This window comes from Rutilus rutilus (genome assembly GCF_951802725.1).
Source record: "Rutilus rutilus genome assembly, chromosome: 7".
NCBI lineage: Eukaryota > Metazoa > Chordata > Actinopteri > Cypriniformes > Leuciscidae > Rutilus > Rutilus rutilus.
In genome coordinates this window covers 22,975,933-22,999,951 of record NC_140221.1, presented here as the reverse complement: position 1 = coordinate 22,999,951, position 24,019 = coordinate 22,975,933, and the positions used below count along the sequence as shown (strand labels likewise).

General features: G+C 40.0%; 1 protein-coding gene across 2 annotated transcripts in view; it reads right to left on the bottom strand.

Annotated features, from left to right (window-relative positions):
- pdzd2 (PDZ domain containing 2) overlaps nucleotides 1-23,233 on the bottom strand; it is a 63,311-nt gene extending 40,078 nt beyond the window's left edge. The window contains exon 1 of one of the 2 annotated variants that reach the window (XM_084414318.1): nucleotides 22,681-23,233. In XM_084414318.1, coding sequence (XP_084270444.1) covers nucleotides 22,681-23,186 — 506 coding nt within the window. In that variant the 5' untranslated portion in view covers nucleotides 23,187-23,233. Of the gene's footprint in view, nucleotides 1-11,871; nucleotides 12,272-22,680 lie in introns of those variants that run through there. The other variant, XM_084414319.1, reaches the window with a different exon arrangement.
- Between the last annotated feature and the right edge of the window lie 786 nt (nucleotides 23,234-24,019).

Sequence of the window (24,019 nt, the reverse complement as noted above, 5' to 3'; positions counted from 1 at the left end):
GACCTACATTTTAGCTCTTCTCTCACATGATTCTCATACAGAGTGCTTGGATTGACATATTTAGCTGTATACTGAACATTTTTGACAATCTCAGCTGGTTGTGACCTGAAATGTCATTATTCATTAACAAGTTGAAATGATCATAGTTAATCATTTCTGCTTCTTGGTTTGCAAAGTTTGGTTTTAATGATGTCATATAAAAGGTGACCTCAAAGCACAAAGGATCTTGATTTTGGCTTTTTTCAATCGATTGATCTCATCCTGATATCCTTAAAGGGAAAATTCTCGCAAAAAAAGAAAATTCTGACATCATTTACTCACCCTCATGTTGTTCCAAGCCTGTGTGACTTTCGATCTTTTGTGAAGAACAAAAGAAGACATTTTAAGAAATGTCCATAAAATGGAAATCTTCTTTTGTGTTCCATAGAAGAAAGTGATACAGATTTGGAATGACATGGTGGTGAATAAATGACAGAATTACATTTTTGGGTGAACTATCCCGTTAATGCATTAAAACAGGCCAAATAAAGATGTAGCCAAACTTCAGAACAACCATCTACTCATAAGAAATGTAATATTAGGTCAAAAGAGCACACACACCTTGAGTGTAACTGACTTCAGGGTCCCAGGGTCAAATAAATGAACAATGTCCTTCAATATTAGGGAAACACTACATCCAGTGGCGCTCACAGGTCTAATTAACTGTGACTGAGTGATATGTTTCCCCAGTTTTCCTTGCTTCCAGCTGTACAAAAGCATGGGGGAGTGGACTAGCCATACTGACAGTGCTGATGTAACACTCCAACAAAGCATTTGCTTACATCCCCTAAACAGCAAGCCAGACAATGGAGGATATACTAATGAAAGAAACGAAAGAGAGAGGTGTTTTAGAGAGAAAGAGAGTGATTAAATGTGTCATGAATGGAATATCATAAATATATGCTAGTTTTTTTTTTATTTTACCAACTGTCATCAACAGCAGTAGGCCTATATTCAGTCTCAACACCCTTACAAGTTATAGAGAATATCACAAAAATTAGTCTAATGACAGTCTTTATTCACGTGTGGTTGTTTGATGGTTGGCATCTTTATCCAGTGCCATGCCATCAGTAAAATACCATGCTACAGTATATGCTACAGTTAATCACCCCGTTAAAGAATGTATGTTTCATGACATACCTCACTTAAAGTGGTAGTCATGTATATGACAACGTCTGAGTTTCAGCTCAAATCATCTGTCAAAATGATGCATTCTGCACTCTGGCCAGCTGCTAATGACAGAGCGAGGTCAACAGAGTCTGTTGTTTAGATGATTACAGAGCCTGCATGTGCAGGCATACCATATAAATTCACCATCAAGATTAGCAAGAGCTGTTTTCAAATAAACAAAATGCATGAAAGCTTTAGCTCTGATCCTCTCTGGAGATCAGGATCAATGAGGTATGCAAATTCACTCACGTTAGATCTCCTGGAACGAAAACATGCTGAAAGTACAGAAAGGACTGAAAACTGGCAAGTTAAAAATACAACAAAGTGAGGAATGTTCAGGAAATGGCAAGTCGATGAAGATAAATTCCCCAAAGAAGATCGAGGCAGTATCTGACAGCGTGCTTGCTTGTAAGATTCAGACGTATTTAGGTAAGAAAGCATATCTGTGGAATTTGTTGGTTGACAGCAGCTGTGGTCTCGTTTTTGATCAATGGGAGAGAATGGACTTTCGGCCTCTAGTGTTCCTTTTTTGTGGCGTTTCTTTCCCTCAGCCATCTAGCTGATAATGAAAAGTGTCTGACCTATTTCTGTCATGATCCACTTTCCTTGAGCTTTCCTTTTCGATAAGAACAAAGTTTGCAATGGTGTGGAACTCGAGACAAAAATCGTCCCACATGAAAATCAACGGAAAAAAGGAGAAAATATTTCGACATTACTCAACTGAATCTATCTTGGCACAAATCTGCCACATGTAAAATCCAAATCTGCTTTCCTAGATTCTGGTGATAGTCCCAATCTCAATGGCAGACTGGAAAAGTTACACTGCATTCCAAATGATGCAGACAGATGACACTTCGTCTGGCTCGGGTGCGTAAAAAACCTATTGTGTGCTGCAACGCCATTATCTTAGCCCATAAAACCTTTAAAATACTTCTGATGATTTCTTTCCAGATAACATTTGGACAACTGCCGTGCATGTCCCAACAATTACATTTTGCCAACAGAGGGGAAAAAGATGACCATATTTGAGGATATTTTGTTTGTCTTTAGAATATTTAAAGTCATGATAAAAATGGGAGTAGTGACACTAACATTAACAAAAGTTAACAATGAGATCAATAACATCCATTTAGAAAATTAATAGACAGGGTGAATTTTCATTTAATGCAGACTTACAATTCACCTAAAAATTAAAATCCCATCATCATTTAGTCACCCTCATGTCATTCCAAAGGACCAGACTGAAAAATAGGTGTGAAGAAAATAAACCTGATATGTCATATTTGATATGCGAGCTACAGCTGAGACATTTTCAGTAAATAACAACCTAAATTTAGTCTTTATTGTATGGCTTCAGAAGACATACAGACCATGTTTATAAATCTCTAATGGTACTATTTTCATAATTTCTGAACTTGACTTTCATTAGATAGAAAAACAACCAAGATATTATTCAAAATGTCACACTTAGTGTTTCACGGAAGAATGTGAAAGGGGTTTGGAGCAACATGAGGGTAAATGATGACACAATTTTCATTTTTGGGTGAACTTCCCCTATAATGAAAGGGAAAATGAGTGTCTTAAGTCTGCAGTGAGTGAGTCTGAACCTACATCATGACATCACATACATAAATCACGTTTTAGAACCACAGTCCATGTCATTACTTAATCTTGCTAGACTGTTCAACTCATGCTTTGCCAACCCACACATGCGGGATCATGAGCAGAGGGCAACATAAACATTACATTACCACACAATAAAGTGATATAACAAGACACTGTAATGACGCTCATCAACCTCATATCAATCAAAAGCCATAAACTCCTTTCATTCAGGCCACTGATCAAACATTTAGCCAACTACCATCTGCATCTCTGAGCCAGAGTGATGGATGTAAACCACAGAGCAAACTGCAGGGAACGAAAAAGTTATCAGTGGAGGTAACGAAGGATAGAAGGAACATGGAGATGCAGATGAATGGTTGAAAAAAACTTGTTCAGCTCTGTAGCCGTGGTTTGCTATCTCAGCAGGTGTGTGCCATGCACTAATGGAACGCTGTCAGACGATCGCCCACATCAGTGTCCCACCGACGCAGACACGTTCATCATTACACCCGAGAGAAACAACTTAAGTGATAAATGAGATAAAAACCTGCCATTCTAATGACCTGTCATGCTAATAATGACCTTTTTTTTTTCAAATCAGCATTTGATAAAAGACCAAATAAGAAGGAAAAAAAAAGCCATGATCTCAGCTCTGGCACAACAACACGGAATTTAAGCTGCTGTAAAAGCTAATGGGTCTCAGAGAAACCCAGCAACAGGCCTCCATTGCCTCTTTCAGACTAAACCACAGCTGCAGTAGGGAAATCCATCTATTCCAGCCAAACACAATTTAAGCAGAATGGTGACCAACACGGATTGGCTGAAACGGTCTCGAAACGGTGTTCTCTAAACAATGTGGAGTGATTTGTTGTCGTGGAGTGGAGGACGCCCAAGACCTTTCCCATACAGTGCTGGCTAAATAATTCAGAACAATGTCTCCCTCCAAAGCACTACATTTGCTTTTCTGCAATCTTGGATTTAGCAGACTCCTCAAAGTGGCGCGTATGCGCAGACGTCAGGTTTGGTAGATGCTCATTTATATGCACTGCGGAAACCTCCAGAAAAGTCTTTTCCCATGGCTGTGAGCCAAGCGACTACAGATGTGAATAAAAGTTTGCACCTGGATAGCATATGTTGCAACGGATCCTGCATACTCACAAGAATAAACTGATACTGTGACAGGCCAAGTAAGGAAATCCCATTTCTTGGGTTGGATTTAGATACTTTTCCACCTTATTTGACCATAACCATAATGACAGAAATACCATTGAGAATTTGACTAGACTTAGGATAGTTTGTCACATTATGCCATTGGATTACAGGGGGACAAGAGGAATGCAAAGAACCCTAATCAGATTCAGAAGCACAAAGAACTGTATTGCCAGGTGTGCTTGCACAAAGGAACTTTTTTTGGTAATGAAGCTTTCAGTGCACACATATTAACAAATAAATAACAACAACAACAACAACAAGACACAGGATAATACAATTTTGAATAAATTATAGCTGCAAGCAGCGATGACAGGCCCAAGCCATGGCACCTACCACCACCCCGGTGGCTTTATGGCAACTGTGCTTGGTGGGCAATATGCATTAAAAGCTTTTAAATGTAAAAGGACTATTGTGCAGACTATTGTACTACTGTGCAGGCACAGTAAACTGATAAGGATAAAGATAAGGCCAAAGAGCTTTCTTATCCTGTAATGCAGACAAAAGCACAGAGCAATGAATGAGTTAAACCATAAACCATCAAGTCTGTTAAATAGACTCACTCACTCACACACACACACACACACACACACACGTCTGGTTCGCTATCTTTGTGGGAACTCTTCATAGACGTAATGATTTTTATACTGTAAAACTGTATATTTTCTCCCCTTACACTAACCCTACCCCTAAAAAAAAAACGCATGGCGGTAATTGAGAATGAATGGGGATTGATGAGAATGAATTGCGCTATATGATTGGATGTGATTGGTTATGATCAGATATGATTGGTTTGTGCAATAAATCCTGCTTCTTCGTGAGTAAGTCTGAAAATTATGGAAATAATGGGAAGTCACATTAAAAAGTAAGTAAACAACTCACCCACTTATCACTGCTTTGTCACATCAAAATCAAACTTGTAATGGCCTCAAAAAAGAAGATGGAGAAAAGGAGTTTTCCCACAGCGTGTGCAACGCAGTACTCGTTCCCTTATCTCTAAGGGAACCGAGGTTACGCAAGTAACCAAGTACGTTCCCTTACGAGAACGTTCTCTCGTACTGCGTTGCAAACGCTGTGGGAACCCATTTTAAAACGCTGTGCTATTCGCCGGTGACTACTCTGAAGGTGTCCGGGGAGCCCCAGAGTAGTCTGAATATCACAGACCAGAATGTCAGGCCTAGAATGATATACACTGCACACAGTGAAGCACAAGGGCCACTAAGTCATACATAGGCCTGGGTCGACAGAGCCAGGGACCTAGAATATCATACACACAGATAGTGCAAAGCCACTGCAGGATGTGTCTGAGTCATACACGGGCATGGGTCCGAAGAGCCAGGACCTCAGATAGAGAGAACTCGTGCCTGCAGAGCAGGAACCTCTAGGTTTTAAAATCTTGCAAATGTGGACGGAGCGGACCAGCCGGCCGCCGCACAAATGTCTTCAATGGGAACTCCACTGGACCATGCCATGCCTCTTGTGGAGTGAGCTCTTACACCTATGGGGCATGGGAGGCCCAGGGAGGTGTAGGCCAGAGAGATAGTATCTACTATCCATCTTGATAGTGTGAGTTTCGTGACCGGCAGCCCTTTGGTGCGGCCCCCGAAACAGACAAAGAGCTGTTCAGACTGTCTGAAAGAGGCAGAACGCTCCAGATATATTCTCAGGGCTCTGACGGGGCAGAGCGTGAGGGCATCACTATCTTCTCCCGATACCGGAAGAACTGATAGAGAAATAACCTGGGCTCTGAACGGAGTTGAGAGCACCTTCGGTACATATCCATGTCTTGGTTTAAGGACGACTTTGGAGTCATTAGGCCCGAACTCAAGACAGGAAGCGCTCGTGGAGAGTGCTTGTAAGTCCCCAACTCTTTTAACTGACGCCAGTGCTAACAGCAGAGCGGTTTTAAGAGAGAGGGATCTTAGATCAGCCAACTGAAGTGGCTCGAAGGGAGGTCCCTTAAGCGCTCGTACAACCAGGGAAAGGTCCCAGGCCGGCACTGAAGGTGGCCGAGGCGGGTTAAGTCTCCTGGCTCTTTTAAGGAAGCGAACGATGAGGTCGTTTTTACCCAACGAAGAGCCAGCCATCGGTACGTGAAAAGCTGCAATAGCTGCCACATACACTTTGAGCGTGGAGGGGGAACTTCCCGCGTCCAACAGCTCTTGGAGAAATGTGAGTACCATTGGTACTTCGCAGATATATTGGTCGAGGTTTCAAGCTAGACACCAGCTGGAGAACACTGACCATTTGAGGTGGTAGAGGCGCCTAGTGGACGGAGCTCTAGTCTCCATAATGGTATTCAGGACACCTTCTGGGAGGTCCTGGGGTACCCGTTGAGGGGCCCACAAGTCGGGACGGGGGTGCCAGATTGTCCTGTTTGCCTGCGTGAGGAGGTCGCTCCTCAGCGGAATAGGCCACGGAGCTGTCGTAGACAGCTACATCAGCTCTGGGAACCAAATCTGGATTCGCCAGAGGGGGGCTACAAGAAAGACTGCACATTTGGTGTTCCTGATCAGTTCAATGGCCTGGGGGAGCATCGAGACCGGAGGGAACGCATAAAGGGGAAGGCTGGGCCACTCATGGGCCAGCGCATCCCTGCTCTTTGAAAAGAAGATTGGGCAATGACAGTTGTCTTCTGAGGCGAAGAGGTCTACCTCTGCCTTGCCGAAGACTTTCCACAACAAGTGAACCGTCCGGGGTTGGAGCGACCATTCCTCTGGGGGAACATTGCCCTGAGATAGCATGTCTGCTTCTATGTTCATCGTGCCCGGCACGTGAGCTGCCCTGAGTGAGCGCAGGTTGGCGTGAGCCCATAACAGTAGCTGTGTGGCTATGGCGAACAGGTTGCGAGACCTGAGGCCACCCTGGCAATTATGTAGGACACCACAGCCATGTTGTCTGTACTGACCAAGACGTGGTGTCCCGCCAGATATGGGAGGAGGGTTTTTAGGGCTAGAAAAACTGCTCTCATCTCGAGGCAGTTGATGTGTAGGCGTTTCTCCGAGCTCGACCAGAGGCTGGAGGCAGGCCTGCCCTCGCACAGGGCTCCCCAACTGGAGTTGGAAGCGTTTGTTGAGATAACCCTCCTCTCTGAAACCAGACCCGTGCTCACACCCTGCTGGTACCAGCTGGTGTCTTTCCAGGGGTCCAGGGCTCTGATACAGCGCTGGTCCACCCTGATGTTTACGAGGCCCGAGCGCCACGCATGGGCTGGAACTTGAGGCATCAGCCACAGCTGAAGAGGTCGCATACACAGTAGGCCTAGTTGGACTACTGAAGATGCCGAAGCCATAAGGCCTAAGACCCTCTGAAACGTTCGGAAGGGCACACTGGAGCCCTCCTTGAACAACGCGGTGAGCCGCTGAATTGATAGAGCTCGGTCCGGTGTGGGCCATGCTCTCATATGTGCGAAGTCGAGAACTGTTCCCAGGAACGTGATTCGTTGTCTGGGGGACAGCATACTCTTGTAAAAGTTTACCCTGAGCCCAAGGCGGTCTAGATGGCCGAGGAGCCAGGCTTTGTGAGTATGGGACTCCGCCTCCAACTGAGTCAGTATGAGCCAGTTGTCGAGGTAGTTCAGAATGCGCATTCCCAGAGAAAAACTGACAAACATCCGTTTCTGTCTCAGCTGTTCACACATGACATAAACGAGAGAATACTTGTCGAGACGGTCATTTAGACAATTTTATGTTTATGTGTCCATTCAAGGGCAAGGAAACGCAAAAGAGGAATCAATTCTGCATTTGAGTGCTATCTGACACACGTCTCTCTCTCTCTCTCTCTCTCTCTCTCTCTCGTGTGTGGCTGTGCGCACAGATAACGCGCGAGTCCCGGTTTTCGGCTCTCCTTCTGCGGTGTAAATTGGCAAGACAAAACACGTCCAAATTATAAACTTTCACTCTATGATGGTTAAATTTAGCAGTTAATCCACGAATCACATGCGTGCCAAACCGAATCCAAACCGAACCCTTGCGCGTTATCTTGTTGAATATTATTGGCAGAATCGTAGAAATGCAGCATTAAGATCGCGTGGGGGGTTGAATTCGAGATCTTTTAACGATTAATCGTGCAGCTCTAATTAGGTGGCCTCATAAAAAGTGAAGAATAATGTAGGAATAAATGTCAATCAATGATTATTATGCAATGTATTATTATTATTATATAAGCGCTTCTATCCAGATGATGAAATAAGGTTCAACACTCTGTTTCAGATTATTTTTATGTATTTGTAGGGTCTGATAAAAGGGTCCAGACAAAACTTTGATTTATGTATCTGAAATCTATATTTAATCCTAAAAACTTTTCAAGTAGGCCTAAACACATAGAAACAATCTATGATCAGAAAGGTCGGATTCAGCACATACTCAAGAACAAAACACTGACATTTCTCCAAATACTATTTTAAAAATATCTGGCCAACCGCATCAGTGGCTCTTGACAGGTTTTGCTTCAGGACCCAGATTTTACACTTGAGTCTGGATGTAAAAAACAGAAACTGTCATAGCATCACATGATTAACTTGAAGAGAACAACATGTGAATGAACAGTCACATTAATAACAAGCACTAGAAAAGTAGGATTAAGATTAGGCTCATGCCCTGCATTTGCTGCAAGAAAAAAACAGATGCCACAAAAAGTATAAAAACTAAATAATATAAAAAAAATATTAGATTAGCAAACAACAAATCTTATTCTTCTACAAGCGTAGATGTGTGTAAAGACTCAAGGAAGACGTTTATGCAGTATCACTCGATTCATGCAGTCACATTAGGTCATTTAGTGGCCATAGAATTATTTGGACACTCAAATCAAAATCAAAAAATTATGCTAGAGAACTAACTTTTATGAGACTGGTCTAATAGAGATTTTTTTGTGGATTTATGAACTTCTCAAGTTCACACACGACACACAGGTGTCCTAGCAGACGTATTGTTTTAAAAAGAAAACCTGCACAGACATTTAAGTGGTTTAAGAGTCCAAATACTTAGTGATTACTGTATAAAAAGTTAAAGCCTAAATGCAACTTCAAATTGTTTATTTGAAGAGCATGACCCCAAAGTTTGACGCATCCACAATAATCTTTTAAATACTGTGTGAAATTTCTTGCCTCATCCGGGTTACTGAAAAAAAGGTCTGGCCAGGAAATGAGGAAAATCTCTCACTAGGCTGATTAACTAATGATTTGGAAGAATCAAAAAGAGCTCACAATGAGGCCAACTTGTGAGGAAAGACCAAGGGAATAGAAACATTTGTGAGTCTAAACGGACTGAAGGGTTAAGACACACAAATGTTATCAAATTCTTTACAATATTCACCATACACTCTGTTAATAAGCCAAAGGGCTACTGAGATGACCTAAGCAAGGGTGAGGATATGCCATAGCTTTTAACAAGAGCATCAAATGGGAGTGAAACCATGGACATTTACACTTCCATTTCCTAATGCATTTGAAACAGTTATGCGTTCTGTAATATGAAGAAGAGAGGCTACTGAGCATATATTCCCAAGGAATTCTGATTTGAGCATGCACCTGTTGATGTCATATTTTATGTTTCCACATTAAAAGTAATACAATTCGTGATTCAATTTAAAACTAGGGCTAACTCATTTCCCAGGTTACAACTGGAGGCAATACATCAGAACTTCGCAGATACTGTAAAGACATTCCACAATGCGGTGGAGAGCTAAAGTTATAACCTCAGTCAGCAATCTCCCCATGAACAAGCCTACAGAGGGGAAACAGAGCCCACCACAAGCGGCTCTGCATTTGAACACTCTCAGATGGAGAGACAGATGTCAGGACAACACAGAGCTTCTCATTTCTTCTGTGTGCAGTGTTGCATTTTTGGGAGTGTGTGTGTTTTAGTTTGTGGGTAGACCGGTTTACAAAATAGTTTATACTGGTAGTTCTGAAATATATACGGTTTCTGTTCAATGACCGAAACAGACATTTAAGTAGCGTTTCTCAGATGGTTCAGCGTCTATTTCGTACACACAACGTGGATAAGCTTCAACGGTTAAAAATGTCAGCTGTGTGGACATTTAACGTTAACGTCTCATCCATAATCTCATCAGTTAGCTAGAAAAAAGAAAGAAAGAAAAAAACTCTAGAGAAGAGCATTTTGCTAAATATAAGCACTATATTACATATTAGTCTCCATTATTTATGTATAAATAAATCTGTCATGAAAACAAGTCATTACAGTTAATTGTCGTTTAAATGTTTATTTCACCAACAAACTGGAGTAGTAACAATAATATAAAAAAGTTGATATAAAAACTGCTTTATGTGGAATTTAAATGTACAACTTGAGTGTTTGTTGATTATTAAATACGTTTGAAAAATGTACTGATTATTTATTTATAATTTATTTTTGGTTTCAGCCCAGAATTTTCATTTCGGTGCATCCCTATTTTTTTCTCAGTAATCCTTAATGAACAGAAAACAGATTTTTTTAAATATAAATATTTTAAATATATTTAATGTCACTTTTGGTCAATTGAATGTATCGATGGTGAATAAAATAATATTAATAATATTCATTTCTTTTTTTTAAATTGTACTGAGTGACCCCAAACCTTTAAACGGTAGTTATTACCAGACGCTGAAACAGGGAACCGTATCCCCTCACTAAGATTAGAGAGAAAGATGGCCATCCACCTCTAAATCAGTTAGCATTGTGTAAGCCACAACAAAATTGTTTGTTTGGGACAGAGACAGCAGTCAAACAACCCAAACATGACCCGTTGCTTTAAATAGAGCTTAGTTACCAAAGAAAAACTGTTCCAATTGGCTGCTCAAATCTATTACTCCCTTTGGGGGCTCAAAAGAATTTGGGAATACACTCATCTCCAAATCCTGACAATGCTCTCTGAAAACATTGGAATTCCGCTTTTCAATGCAGTGCGAAAATAACTCATAAAAAATGTCAAAAGAGAATAAAAGCATTATTATTCCACAGAATATGGCATGTACAACCCCATTCCATTCTGTAAATAATACGAGGATGCATTCTCAGGATGCAGAATTGCAGTAATACATTTTATGGAGGGAATATTCAGTGCAAAAAGTTGACCAAAGCACTTTTTGTTCATTCATAAATTCGAGTCTGTGTCAAGCCAGTTTCAGATAGCAATTTAAGCCATGTGAGGACATAGAGTATGCCTCTTTATGCAGTGCTGGAGGGGAGCTTATGTGACTCAGAGATAAGTAGATTTATAGTCCCTATTTACCCAGCGCTTCCTCAGAAATAGAACACTTCCATTCACAGAGCAGCACTTGCAGTAGCTGAAGCTCTCCCTTTGGTTTCATCTACTATGAGTTCAGACAAGACCAACAGGCTACATGAAGACAATCACAGTGAAACAAATATAATGGCAAACAAATAACAACTGGGATTAGGAGACATATTAACACACAGCTTTAACGGTGTCATTAAGTGCCATTTAAACCAAAGTCAAATCTTATTCATTATTAAGAAATATTTATTGTTACTTTCTGCCAGTAATGAGATGTTGGCATGTTTAACCTGCATGTCCATTTCTGCAACAAACATGGGAGGACATGGTGTCATACCAGGGAATCCCAGATATTTGTCAAAACAAAAAGCATGAAAAGCTGTTAAATGTTGTTGAGAACTGATATTCACCCCTTAAATATCATTACAGTAGCAATAATTATGATACCTGTCAGCTTATGCAACAAAAAGTGAACTAATATGACAAGATCATCTGTAAGATTTAATATATTATGCTACTTATTCCTCCAAGAAGCTGTAAATATCATGTCTCACGTCACTAACAGCAAGCACAATACAGTCATGCCTATGAAAATGCGTATAACGTTACCTGAAACGTTCACTTCCACCCCATCATCATCGTTTTTGCGGCGAGGTCAGTTCCTGACAGCTGGCACGCGCTGTTTGGGCTCCTGTGAGTTCAATAATCATAGCAATCATCCGTATAAACTCCCTGAGCGACTTCGCTGTATGTTCATGGAAATGTTTCTAACAGCTCGAGCGACTCGCCCCTTTCATGTGATCTACTCAGAGCATGATTAAAGTCCATGGCTGCTTTTTTTCCCACAGGACAGCCTGTCGATACGGACAGTATCCGTGCCTCTGAGATTGTCAAATGAAAATACAGCTCGGTTCGGCGCTCGCAAACTTTACACGAGCGTCAGCAGGGATCCATTATCCAGCGCGTTGCATCTCAGCGGGTGTGAGATTGTTTGGATCGTCCCTCCCCTTCTTCAAACTCCCAACCGAAGACGCTCACGGTGAATCCCTGATACTGACACCAGAAGGAATAGCCTTCTACAGTGGCGGTGTTTTAAATCCTAGTGAACTGCCTTCTTCCTAACTGTACTTCTTCTCATTGGGATGTGATTACGGTTCCGATTCCATTCACTTTATTTTATTAGAACATTAATAGGCCGATTCATTCATTCATTTTTATAAATGATCACTGACTACAACAAAACTCATTAACATCCTCGTGTCGGAGACGGTTCGTAACCGCTTCGAATGATTCAGAAGTGTTTGTCATTCACTAAAAAGAACCGGTTTATAATAAGCAGGCTCGGCTCCAGCTTTGAGATGCAAGGTGGGCCAAATGATATTCCCGGTGGGCCAGGGGTGTTCCTCTATGCATTTTTCAACATGAATATCAATAATATATATTTGTATATATCGAATTGAACATCGCACCAATTTTGTGATTGGTTGTTATTTGATGTGGGGCACCCTGATGAGCCAGGTGGGCCGGTGAGGGGCCAGGGTGGGCCAAGCTCCTGATTAGGTGGAGCCAGGCCTGTTATAACAGTCTTTCATTATGAAATCGGAGTGGTCCCACTGTAGATTCAGTAACAGTGATTACAGCAGTAGTTTAGTACAACAGTATGGTGATGCATTACTAGATGCGAGAACCAAGTCACCATAAAAACAAAACTGACCATTCGTTTTGTGGAATATTACAGTATTTATTATAAATGATTTATCCATGAATATGCCTTCGTAATCTTTAATCAAAATAACGTCCCCTGCCTCTCGCAACAGCATCTCTTCTCTTAAGATGGCATTTTTTCTTGTTCGAGAAGCCGTTTCACTCAGATATAAATCACAACAGAAAAATGAAACTTCCGCTTCATGCTGACTTTAAAGGAACCTAATGTAATAAAAATCATTCAGTTCTGAATGAGAACCTCTTCATGGTTCTGAAACAAATAAATGTTGCACGCGATTATGATGACCATATTCAGTCAAACTGGGACATAGCATGCGTCCGAGAGAGCTCAACGCACTGCAACTGAAGAAAGCACATGCAAATTGAAAAAACACCAACAAATTAAGAAAACATATTCATCAGTTTGACAACACATGTGCTGCAAATACTCACAACGCAACCAAATACAGAAATGCTCTGCAAATAGCACAGACCGCAAAGGAAATGTTTCAAGGGGACGCCAACAAGTGATGAACCTGGCTGGGACAAGCTTATTGTTCAGTGTCTACTCGTCAGTGGTGTTGTCGATGACCTGAAAGCTGAGTTTTTTGTTTATTTTAACATCCTGATCATATGAGTTGTGAGTATTTACAGCGCGTTTCTGTATTTGGTTGCGTTGTGAGTATTTGCAGCACATGTGTTGTCAAACTGATTAAGATATTTTCTTAATTGGCTGGTGTTTTTTTCTATTTGCATGTATTTCCTTCAGTTGCAGCGCGTGGAGCTTTCCATACCTATCTATATCCTAGCCTATCTGTCGTACCTATGGAGATAGGTCAGCTAGGCCCTGACATGCAATGCCCTTTGGGTTGCTGGTCACTTAAAACATGATTGCAAAGTCGAAATTCTCTGATCATGTTAAAAAGGATAAATGAATGAGATTACAGTTGCATTGTACTTTTATTTTGGAGTGTCATTTGGAAATAACGTAGTGCAGTAGACAGTTCCTTTCACTTGGCCTGTGCAGTGCTGTATAGTTTACTGATACGGAAAGTATTTAACAAAGGATTTGGGTTTTGTGTAGTTGTAATATCATAGCTCATAAGGGAAAAACTTTTTCTGGTTTGTTTGACTGATGTGACCTTGCGCAGTGTCAGTCATGCTGGAAGTGAGCATTTATCTTGAAGCTACTTCATGATTAAGTCACCACTTTTATGTTTTAATCATCCATTCAGACAGATTTCAGACAGAAAAGCACACAGCCTCACTGTGCTGTCCGCCCTCCTGGCAGGATTATAATATTCCAACAAAACAGATCAAAAATACGCTTGATCACTGCATCATTTACTGCTGAAGGGAAAGGGTGTCTCCACTAGGTTATGAATAAATAAAACAAACAAATAAATACCGTAAATCGTAACAGACTGCACCTGAGTCTGCACTGCCTGTGCGTCTCCTTCTAAAGCCTGTTTTCATTATGAAAGACATCCGGCGGCAGGCAGCAGTCTGGCACACATTCTTTACATAACTCTGAGGGGTTTGTGGGGAACTGTCCCAAAGACAGTAGCATCATTCACTGCACCCTAGCCTTCCACAATATTCACAGACTTGAAATGGACACGTCGTATCTTCTGCTGTTGCTGTTCTGACCCTAGTAAATTAGGTATATGATACACAAAAAGTAAAATTAAGAAAAATGTGACCTTTTTTTAATCTCTCACAATCATATTCATACAAATGTCAAATATCTGGATGCTGCCTGGTGCTCAATTTTACTTAAAATAGTAACATTTCGTGGTGTTTATTTCAATAGTGCAAGTAAAAGGATTTTTGTATGGAATAACTAGAAAGTTGTTTGCTACTGCCCTCTAGTGGACAAAGCCACAACTGTACAGTCCTAACTGTACAGCCTTTTTTGTCTCCACATCTAAATGTCTCACAGATATCACTGCATGTCTCCTGAGAAATCATACCTTGACTCAGTAAACAGCAATAAAAGAAGTCTACCCTAATAAGCCAATCTGAAAACTAACCAATCGGAAACAATCCAGAAATCAGTGCTAAAATTAATATTGAAAAGGGTTTCATATAAAATTAAAACATGAAAGAGTTTGAAGAACAGAAACCCTGTGTTTTGCCTTAAAATGGATATGTGTGACTTTTCTAATATATTCACTTACTTACAATTCAATTTTGTAATTCCACAGACAGAGCTAGGATCTTAAAATTGTAAAGAGGCACTGTCATGTGCGAGCACATGGCCTAGATCAACCTTACTAAAAAAACCACCACTTTCCACAAAACAACCACAATGGGCATGGTTGAAAATCACAGAGCCAGACATGGTGGAATGTAATTTGTGGGGCTTTAAAATGGTTGGTTCCACAAACCAGACAGTATTACCTGAATATCCGGATTGAACAGAGCTAATCCTCCACCCCATCTGTGACCAGAGAAATGGGGGTTCTATGAGACTTCGTCTTATTCTCATGGCACAGGTTTTATGCACAGTAGATGAATGATTTGATTTTGAACCCATGTCATAAAAGCATTTTTCCAATGAAGCAAGTGCAATTGGGAATTTGAGACTGATAAAATTCTTAATTACATATGCTGAAGTTATAACTATATTCTGTCCATAACATTAGGCTGACTTACTCGAAAAATTATGATTTCTGAGCAGTATTATCTTTCATCTCAAGATTGAACAATTTTACACTGTAAAAATGTTGGTAATGTTAACAGAAAAAAATACTGTAAAAATGCAGCAGTTAAAACCTGATAATTTTATTTTACCTTGCATTATACAGTGGAAATCGTAAATGGTTTAACATCACATTATTTATGGGGGTTTTATGGTTATAGTTATATATGTATGGTTTCTGAAAGCAAAACTATGAATTACCATGTCAATTAAAGGGGAAAGGACATTTCCAGAAACTCCTACATCTCATAAGATCATATTTTACTTAAACAGAGTTAAACAGAGCTTCTTATTTTTGTTATCGGTAATGTTTTTTGTATTATGTTTACTGCATTATTTTAGTGTTGCATGTTACTCTGATGGTGTTTTGTCTTTGTTTGACCCTGTGCACGTCAATATACAACTATTGGTCATGTTTTCTGATTCATCATGTGGCTTTCTATTGTGACACACAGTCACTATTAAGACCTAGTCTGGCCAACCAGCATTTTGTCAAGGGGTTATTATCAGTCTTACTTTTCATATTCAAATGAGACCAATCTACTTTTTTTATGTAACTGACATAAAAAAAATAATAAAAAAAAGGTTATGACCAGTGTTAAAGCAAAGAAAATGACATGACTGACTAGTCCAAGCAGTTTATGCAGCCGGCCACAGTATTAATATGGTGGTTATCAGCACATTTTAAGGTAAGAAGCAGGTCTTGGTAATTCAAGTAGACTGGTATATTTGCATTATGTAACTTAATGAAATATACCGTTGAGGCCTTCCGTAATAACGCAAACATTGTCTTTTTTTTTTGTTCGGCAACAACAGATATTAATCTAAAATATTAATATATTTAATATTTTACATTTTAACATAATGAATGGCCATTTGATTCATCCAAACGTCTGACCAAATTCCTGTCCTTGGCATTTTAAACCATACCAATGCATATTTTATTTACACCCTCGCAATCTTGGAAGTCCTACTGTTATAATTAAGAAAATTAATTAAAACAAATCATTTAATCTAATGATTACAAGCTATTTTCAATCAAGGAATATTCTTGTACTGTTTTAACTAGACCACAGTGCCTGATTTGAGGTTCTCATATCCATTTCAGTGGGAAAATGGCACCAATCTCTTCACTAAAGACGAAAGAGTCAAAGCTTTCTTTTGCTTAAGAGAAAAGTGCAAACTCAGACATAGTTAATGCCAGGGAAAAGATGGCAGTCTTTCTCTCATTCATCCAAGCAGCAAGTTAACAACCACAAAGAGCTGGCGTGCCAATTCAGGACTCTGAGAATCAATTTAAAGCAAACAGACTAAAAGGCTTTGATCTTTATACTGACAGGAACTAGGCAGACTTACAAGCTGAAATGTGTAATGTTTCATCGTGGTTTTGATAGGACATATGGAGATTCTAATACAGTTAATCACTTTGTAAAAACAGTTGTGCAGGGAAAATGTACGGGTCATAATTCACTCTGTGCGGTCCTTTATTTCTTCACACCTCTGTTTTAGACTCCTAAATACTTGTGGCTTCTGGATCCCAAAATCTTAGGAAAAATCCTTTCAATTAATTTTAGATTAAAATGGAAGTGCCAATCAGCTATTCTAGCTTTCTAGGCAAACAGGTATTTTCTTTGTTGCAGTAAATCTAAGTAAAGTGTATCGTTCTTAACCTTGTTTTCTCCAATACTCTCTCATTGAGCACGCGGAGAACACTTTGCATGGGCCGGTTGGAGCAGTGCCACTGATCTATTTTCCAAGCTCCCCACAGACAGATGCTGGTCCAGGCTGTTAAAGGAGGGGGAAGGAAAAGAGCGGGACCAAAATTACAAGAAGACACATTAAACCAACAAGGCTTTTTGTGGTGAGCTGCATTCAGGCCCAGAAATTTTGCATTGAAATCATTAACATGAAAAGCACTTGATGAAAAATAAAGTTTCCATCATGTGTCTCTTTTTGTGTGTGTGTGTTTGAAGGCTTTGGTCCATGGCTTTTTGAACCGTGTCCAACCCTCATCTCTCCACTCACACCAGACCTTCTACTCCAACAGTTCTCAGTGTTTGCATCCTTACAGATTCAAGCCTTACCTGAGAGAGGAAATAAGGGTAATGCAGTAATGAGCAAACATAACCCTGAGGCAGACTCATAAAACTCACTTGAACTGAAATGTAATCAAAGGTTTGTGTGAGTAAAGGAAGGAAACAGCTAATGGATGGCTTGACCTCTAAAAAAATAGTCTGCGGTGTCTTCAGTAAAGATTGGATAGCAGACTTGACTAGCATGAATTTTCAAATTGGTTAATGCAAGATTGTGCTGGTCAAGTTAGTTTAGAAGCCTAGTGGGAACACAAGCAAAGGAATCAACATGCACCGCCATTCAAAAGTTTGTGGTCAGCACTTTCTTTTGTTTAAAGAAATTAATACTTTTATTTAGCAAGGATGGAATAAATTGATTAAAAGAGACAAATACCTTTATAATGTGACAAAAGATTTCTATTTCAAATAAATGCTGTTCTTTCTATTTTTTGTTACTTACTATCATCAAAGAATCCTAAGTTTTTTTATCATGGTGTGGCAAGCAGGGCGGGGCCGAGAGCTGTGGGAACGGAGCGAGGCCGGTAACTTGAGTGCTAATGACCTGCACGCCACACCAGTCTCGAGTCCCACGGAGGAGCTCCGGTAGGATAAAAGGAGGACTCACGATAGTGATGGATGAGAGAGAACCAGGCCTGGACTATTTTGTAGTTTTTTTATTTTTATATACATTTTTATGTTGAATGTTCACCGGTGTCCACCTTCTTCTTCCCTGAACTTTGAACATTGCCACTCATGGTTTTCACAAGAATATTCAGCAGCATAACTGTTTTCAACACTAACATTAATAATAATGAATGTTTCTTGAGCATCAAATCAGATCATATTATAATGATTTCTAAAGGATTATGTGAAGGACACTGAAGACTGGAGTAATGGATAGTGAAAATTCAGCTTTGCTATCACAGGGATAAATTACATTTTCAAAATATATTAAAATAGAACTTAGAATAGAATTTCACAATATTATTGGTTTTACTTTATTTTTGATCAAATAAATGCAGCCTTGGCATAAGAGACAAGAAATGGGGGGGGGGGGGGGGGATCAAAAAAATCGAAGAAAATAAAATTGTACCGACCCCCAACTTTTGAACAGTATATGCATGTTGATTACTAGCTATGCTAATTTCACATATTAGATATACAGTAGTCAACATTTGAAGTGGATCAAAACCTTTCATCAAAGTTAAACATGAATTGTGAACAATGCCCGTTCTTGTCTTAGGACAACTTTGATGAACTTTTTTGATCCACTTTAAATGTTGACTACTGTATTATAAAATAACTGCTTCCGCTCTTGTAGAGGTGCAATTTAGAATTTAGACATCTCTATTGCCATCTAGTTGAAACATACGATTTTAATTTCTTTGTTTTTAACTCAGTTGTGCTTGCTATGAAGCATATACTGTACATTTGAAAAACTTCATCCCAACTATCACCATACATGACATAAGCATGCAAGCACAAGTGACGTAAATCAAAAATGTCCTGCTAAATCCACAGATTTCTTGGTATAAGAAGCTTATACCAACAGGAAGCTTACACCAACAGGAAACAGACCGTATCAGAATAACAAGAAGAAATACAGCCGTTGTTTCTCTTCCAGAGACGTCTTGACATGAACAGCTTTTCTTTAGCTTGAGAAAATAATACGTCTGTTCTTGGTCAAAACCACGTGCCACTCCCAGGAACCTCCTCCCTTTCTGTATCCTGCTATCCATCCGTACAGGAATCAGTTTTCCCAAACCAGATTCTGTGTGAACACTGCAAAACTTCCTATCATTTATCAGTCACACAATACAACCCCTAATTATAGAGCTTAAGTTACAGGGATTGAGTCAACCCTGACAGACCACAACATTCACATGACATTCAAAGGAAGTAGTCTTCAACTTGGGTATATATAGGACTGTATAGGATATGAGACAGTGATATAAACACTCTAGAAATAAAAAGACTATGCTAATGCATTTTTTGTTTTTTGGACGTAGCCAATTGGGCAAATTTATGCATGCACTATTTTAGTTTCCAGTTAAACCAGTTAAAATCTTTATGCCAGTTCTTTTGGTCTCATTTTTTCCCCAAATTTTTCCCCACCCTGAAGCCATCCTAGGTGCATATGACACTCTTCTTTCAGACGAATACAATCAGAGTTATATTAAAAAATGTCCTGGCTCTTCCAAGCTTTATAATGGGAGTCAATGGGTATATTTTTTTGGAAGTCCATCAAAGCGCATCCATCCATGATAAAAGTGCTCCACACGGCTCTGGCGGGTTAATAAAGGTCTTCTGAAGTGAAGCGATGCGTTCGTGTAAGAAAAACAGTATGTCATACATCGTCAAGTGTTACTCTTTTGGCGTTGACTTGCACACGGCCATCTGCCGGAAGCTAGTTTTCTTACACGAACGCATCGCTTCACTTCAGAAGACCTTTATTAACCCCCCAGAGCGGTTTCGAGCACTTTTATCATGGATGGATGCGCTTGATGGACTTGATGAACCAAAAAAATATACCCATTGACTCCCAATATAAAGCTTGGAAAAGTCAGGACATTTTTTAATATAACTCCGATTGTATTCGTCTGAAAGAAGAATGTCATATACACATAGGATGGCTTCAGGGTGAGTAAATCATGGGCTAATTTTCATTTTTGGGTGAACTATCCCTTTAAGCTTTAAAGGGATAGTTCAAGCAAAAATGAAAATTCTGTCATGTTTACTCACCCATAGCTCCAAACCTGTATGACTGTCTTTAGCCTCTGCAGAACACACACACACAAATATATATTTTTAGAAACTATCTTAGTTCTATTTTTATTTTTTGTCCATACAATGGAAATCAGTGGTCACCAAACATGGTAGCCAACATTCTAATTTCTAAATATCTTCTTTTATGTTCCACAGAAGAAAGTCATACAGGTTTGGAGCGACAATAAAATTGCACTGTATGGTCATTTAGAAGTCTTTTGCATGTGCATTTACTTCTGCCTGATAAAAATCAAAAAGATTTTATCATGGTTGGACAGAAAAAAATATTTTGCTGTAATGTTACTATTGTAATGGGTGGCTGTATGTATAAATCACAACGATGGAGATTACCAAAGAAAAAGCTTGGATTTCAATTAAACTAGGAAAACACTGGAGATCGCAAAGAAACAAAACAAAAAATCAAAAGAGTCCATAATTGTGACGATTATATTCTCATTCTGAACAAAAAGGTTTGCAAACTGAATTACAAATCTGGAAATAACAACATTAGCAGTTAAAATAGCTCTTTTTAGAAAATCATAGCGCTTTTGAAAATGAAGAAAAATGGTGCAAAACATTCCAACATGATTTTTTAAAGTCATTGGCGACCTGGGGCACACAAGTACTGGTAATGTGACACATTTTCCAAGGTTCTGTTTGCCAAGAAAGGAAAAGGCAAAAAAAAAAGAAAAAAAAAAAGCATGGCACTGCAACATGGTTAACTTCACAGTGCAGGTCCATCCTTTGTTTTAGTTAGACACAGACATTTGGCGGTCTAAGTGAAAGCTGAGCGTGTCAGCCGGTCCAGATGGAGGCCAAACAAGGACAGACACGAGACTGTCCACACCACTGACACATGCAGCCGTCTGTCAGAGCTGTCAACATGAGGAAACAAATAAGGAAAAGACCCACTGGCCCTGATCCAAGTACCATGCTCTGGGGCAAAACTAGTCAACCCCGGGACATGCTGACACGATGTATATAGACACATGAACACTAACAGGAGGCCCGGTTCTCTCTGACCAGCTGTGAATCACCCTGATACCTAAATAAGAAGCTGCCACCCAGTCAGATGAGTAGCTATTCAGAAAATGGTGTGATATACTATACTATCACTAATGTGAAATCCCACTCACTGAACTTGTAGAATGTAGATATATTTTCAAAAATTTCTATCCATTTTAACTCCCTGCGACCTTTCTTGGCTGTTTGTACTTTATGTTTGAATAAATGGACGGCTGCCTTTTCTTTCTCTATTTGCAGACCAGTGACATCAGTGCCAAATGGGATTCCCAAACTTTTTTTGTGAGCTTTAGGTCTCCTTTTACCTAGAATATTTTATTATTATTTAAAAAAAATACCATTCTCAAAAAACTTTTTTTTTTTTAACAGTTCTCTGATGTTGGTTAATATTCACATGACATGCAGTTTTATTTAAAAAAATAATAATTTTACAGTTCAATTTTACATTATCCCTGCATTTAAATCACGAACCGTAGTATGGCAAACCCTGATTTAAACTGAGATAACTTTTTTTTGTTTGCTAAGCCCTATTCGGACGGTATTAGTTTAACATGGAGAGGTGGGGTAATGTAATTATTACCAGAGCTTCTCAGTGATTTAGTCCATCTTAGACATTAACAACTTGATGTCAACTCTTCAGCAAAAAACTTCATGACATTCCTCACAGATTTAAATTTGGCAATGTATGATGAAGTCACCAAGATTTGGCAATGTTGGTGACTGTCACCAAGTCTTTCACACAAGTTCAGTACCAAACAAGCAATGTTATCTGAGGTTCGTTTTAGTTCAATACTTTTGACTTTTTAGCACGATTACAATGGAATTATAGCAGGCCCATTTCCCATTGGTTTTTACATATTGGGGGGAAATCTTAAATAATGAGGGTACTCCACATACTGTCAATGGATTCCAGCACACTCAAATGACTTTACATGATGACAAGACGAAATAGGAATGCTTTCAGTGCACACCTTTTCCCAATTAATGAAATACAGATTCAAAGCTAAGACAAACTCATTAAATCAACAGCATGGGCTTGAATATCTGAGAAATTCAGCTCTATGCTAACTTATTTTGTTAACCAAACTAATTAACGAAATAAAGCACCACATATTATATGCTGATTGTAAACAAATTCAGACATCTTACCTGGCTCCAGTGACGTCGACCCCAACCATCAGCTGTCCATTTAGTGACAGCAGCTCATCTCGCAGCTTAATATCTCCACAGTGGGCTGCTGGACTGTTCTTTTTCACTTCAGTCACCCAAATACACCCGACATCCAACACAGGGCCTTTATCGCCCTTCCTGCGCCTCCTCCTGACCCCTTTCTTCTTCCCCTCGGGGTCTCCAAAAATGGGAATATTTCCAAAGCTGAGCCCGAACTCCGGGCCATCTTCCTCAGACTTGTTCAGGTAGACCGCCTTCACTTCAGCATCAGTTTCCTCTCTAAATGGGCTACTACTGTACAAAGGACTCTCAACTTCAGCAAAGTTTAGCTGGATGTATTCCACAAGCTTGCAGATGGCAGCCTGGCAAACACCACCTGCGCTCATCCGAGACTCATCGCCCTCGTCTCGGTCCTTTTCTCGAGCCCTGAGCCAGTTCTCCAGGAGGGGGAGATGGTTCAGGGCATTTTCTTGGGTGATAGGCATCCTAGCTGCTGCTGCTGGGCCTGCCTGGGCCGCCCCTGCATGTTGAGTCAAGGCTCTTCAGTGGTGGCTGTAACCAGACGCATTAAAATGGCTTCAAATTCCTCTCAAAATGACACACTGACCTCACAGACTTCAGATCTAGAACGCTGGCGTCCACTTGTGATACTCTTAGACCACAGAGGTCCATGATGTCATCCGCAGAAACAAAAGGAAAGCACGGAGACTGAGGAAGAAGGGCACGTTTATTCTTCGAGGGGTAACAAGAGAACGTGTGCCATTAGCTGGTCGTCTTGGTGCGTGCCAAATCTGATTTCCAATACCATTAAAGTGGAAAATAGCAGATCGTTGGGAGTCGAGATCTATCCTGACTCACAGGCGCCACAGACATCCACCTAATCAGAAAGAAAATAAATAGAATTGCCATTACAAAGAAAGTCAGCAGGCATGAACTCATGTTAAAGCGCTGCAGTCATGGCTCATTTGCTGCTCAACCTCAGTACGCACAAGAACAGAAATTGGCGTAAGTATGACAACAAAGAAAGCTTCCTATATACCAGCCGTTTCATTTGACTGACAGAATTCATGAACTGGAAAAGGTTCCAATAATAGTCTTATGGGCTTTTTTACAGATGTGTCATTTGGCTGTTTACACAGACATTCAGTAGGGGTAGAATCAATGTGGTTGACATTATTCAATGCACAGTGAGCAGACAGAAAGGAAAAGCAAACTTCCTTTCAGTTCTTATTCACCTTAACCTCGTGGAATGTAACCTGACAATAAATGTTGAAACTGCCAGCCAGATGTTGTGATCGTGTAGCTCGAACTCTTGGAC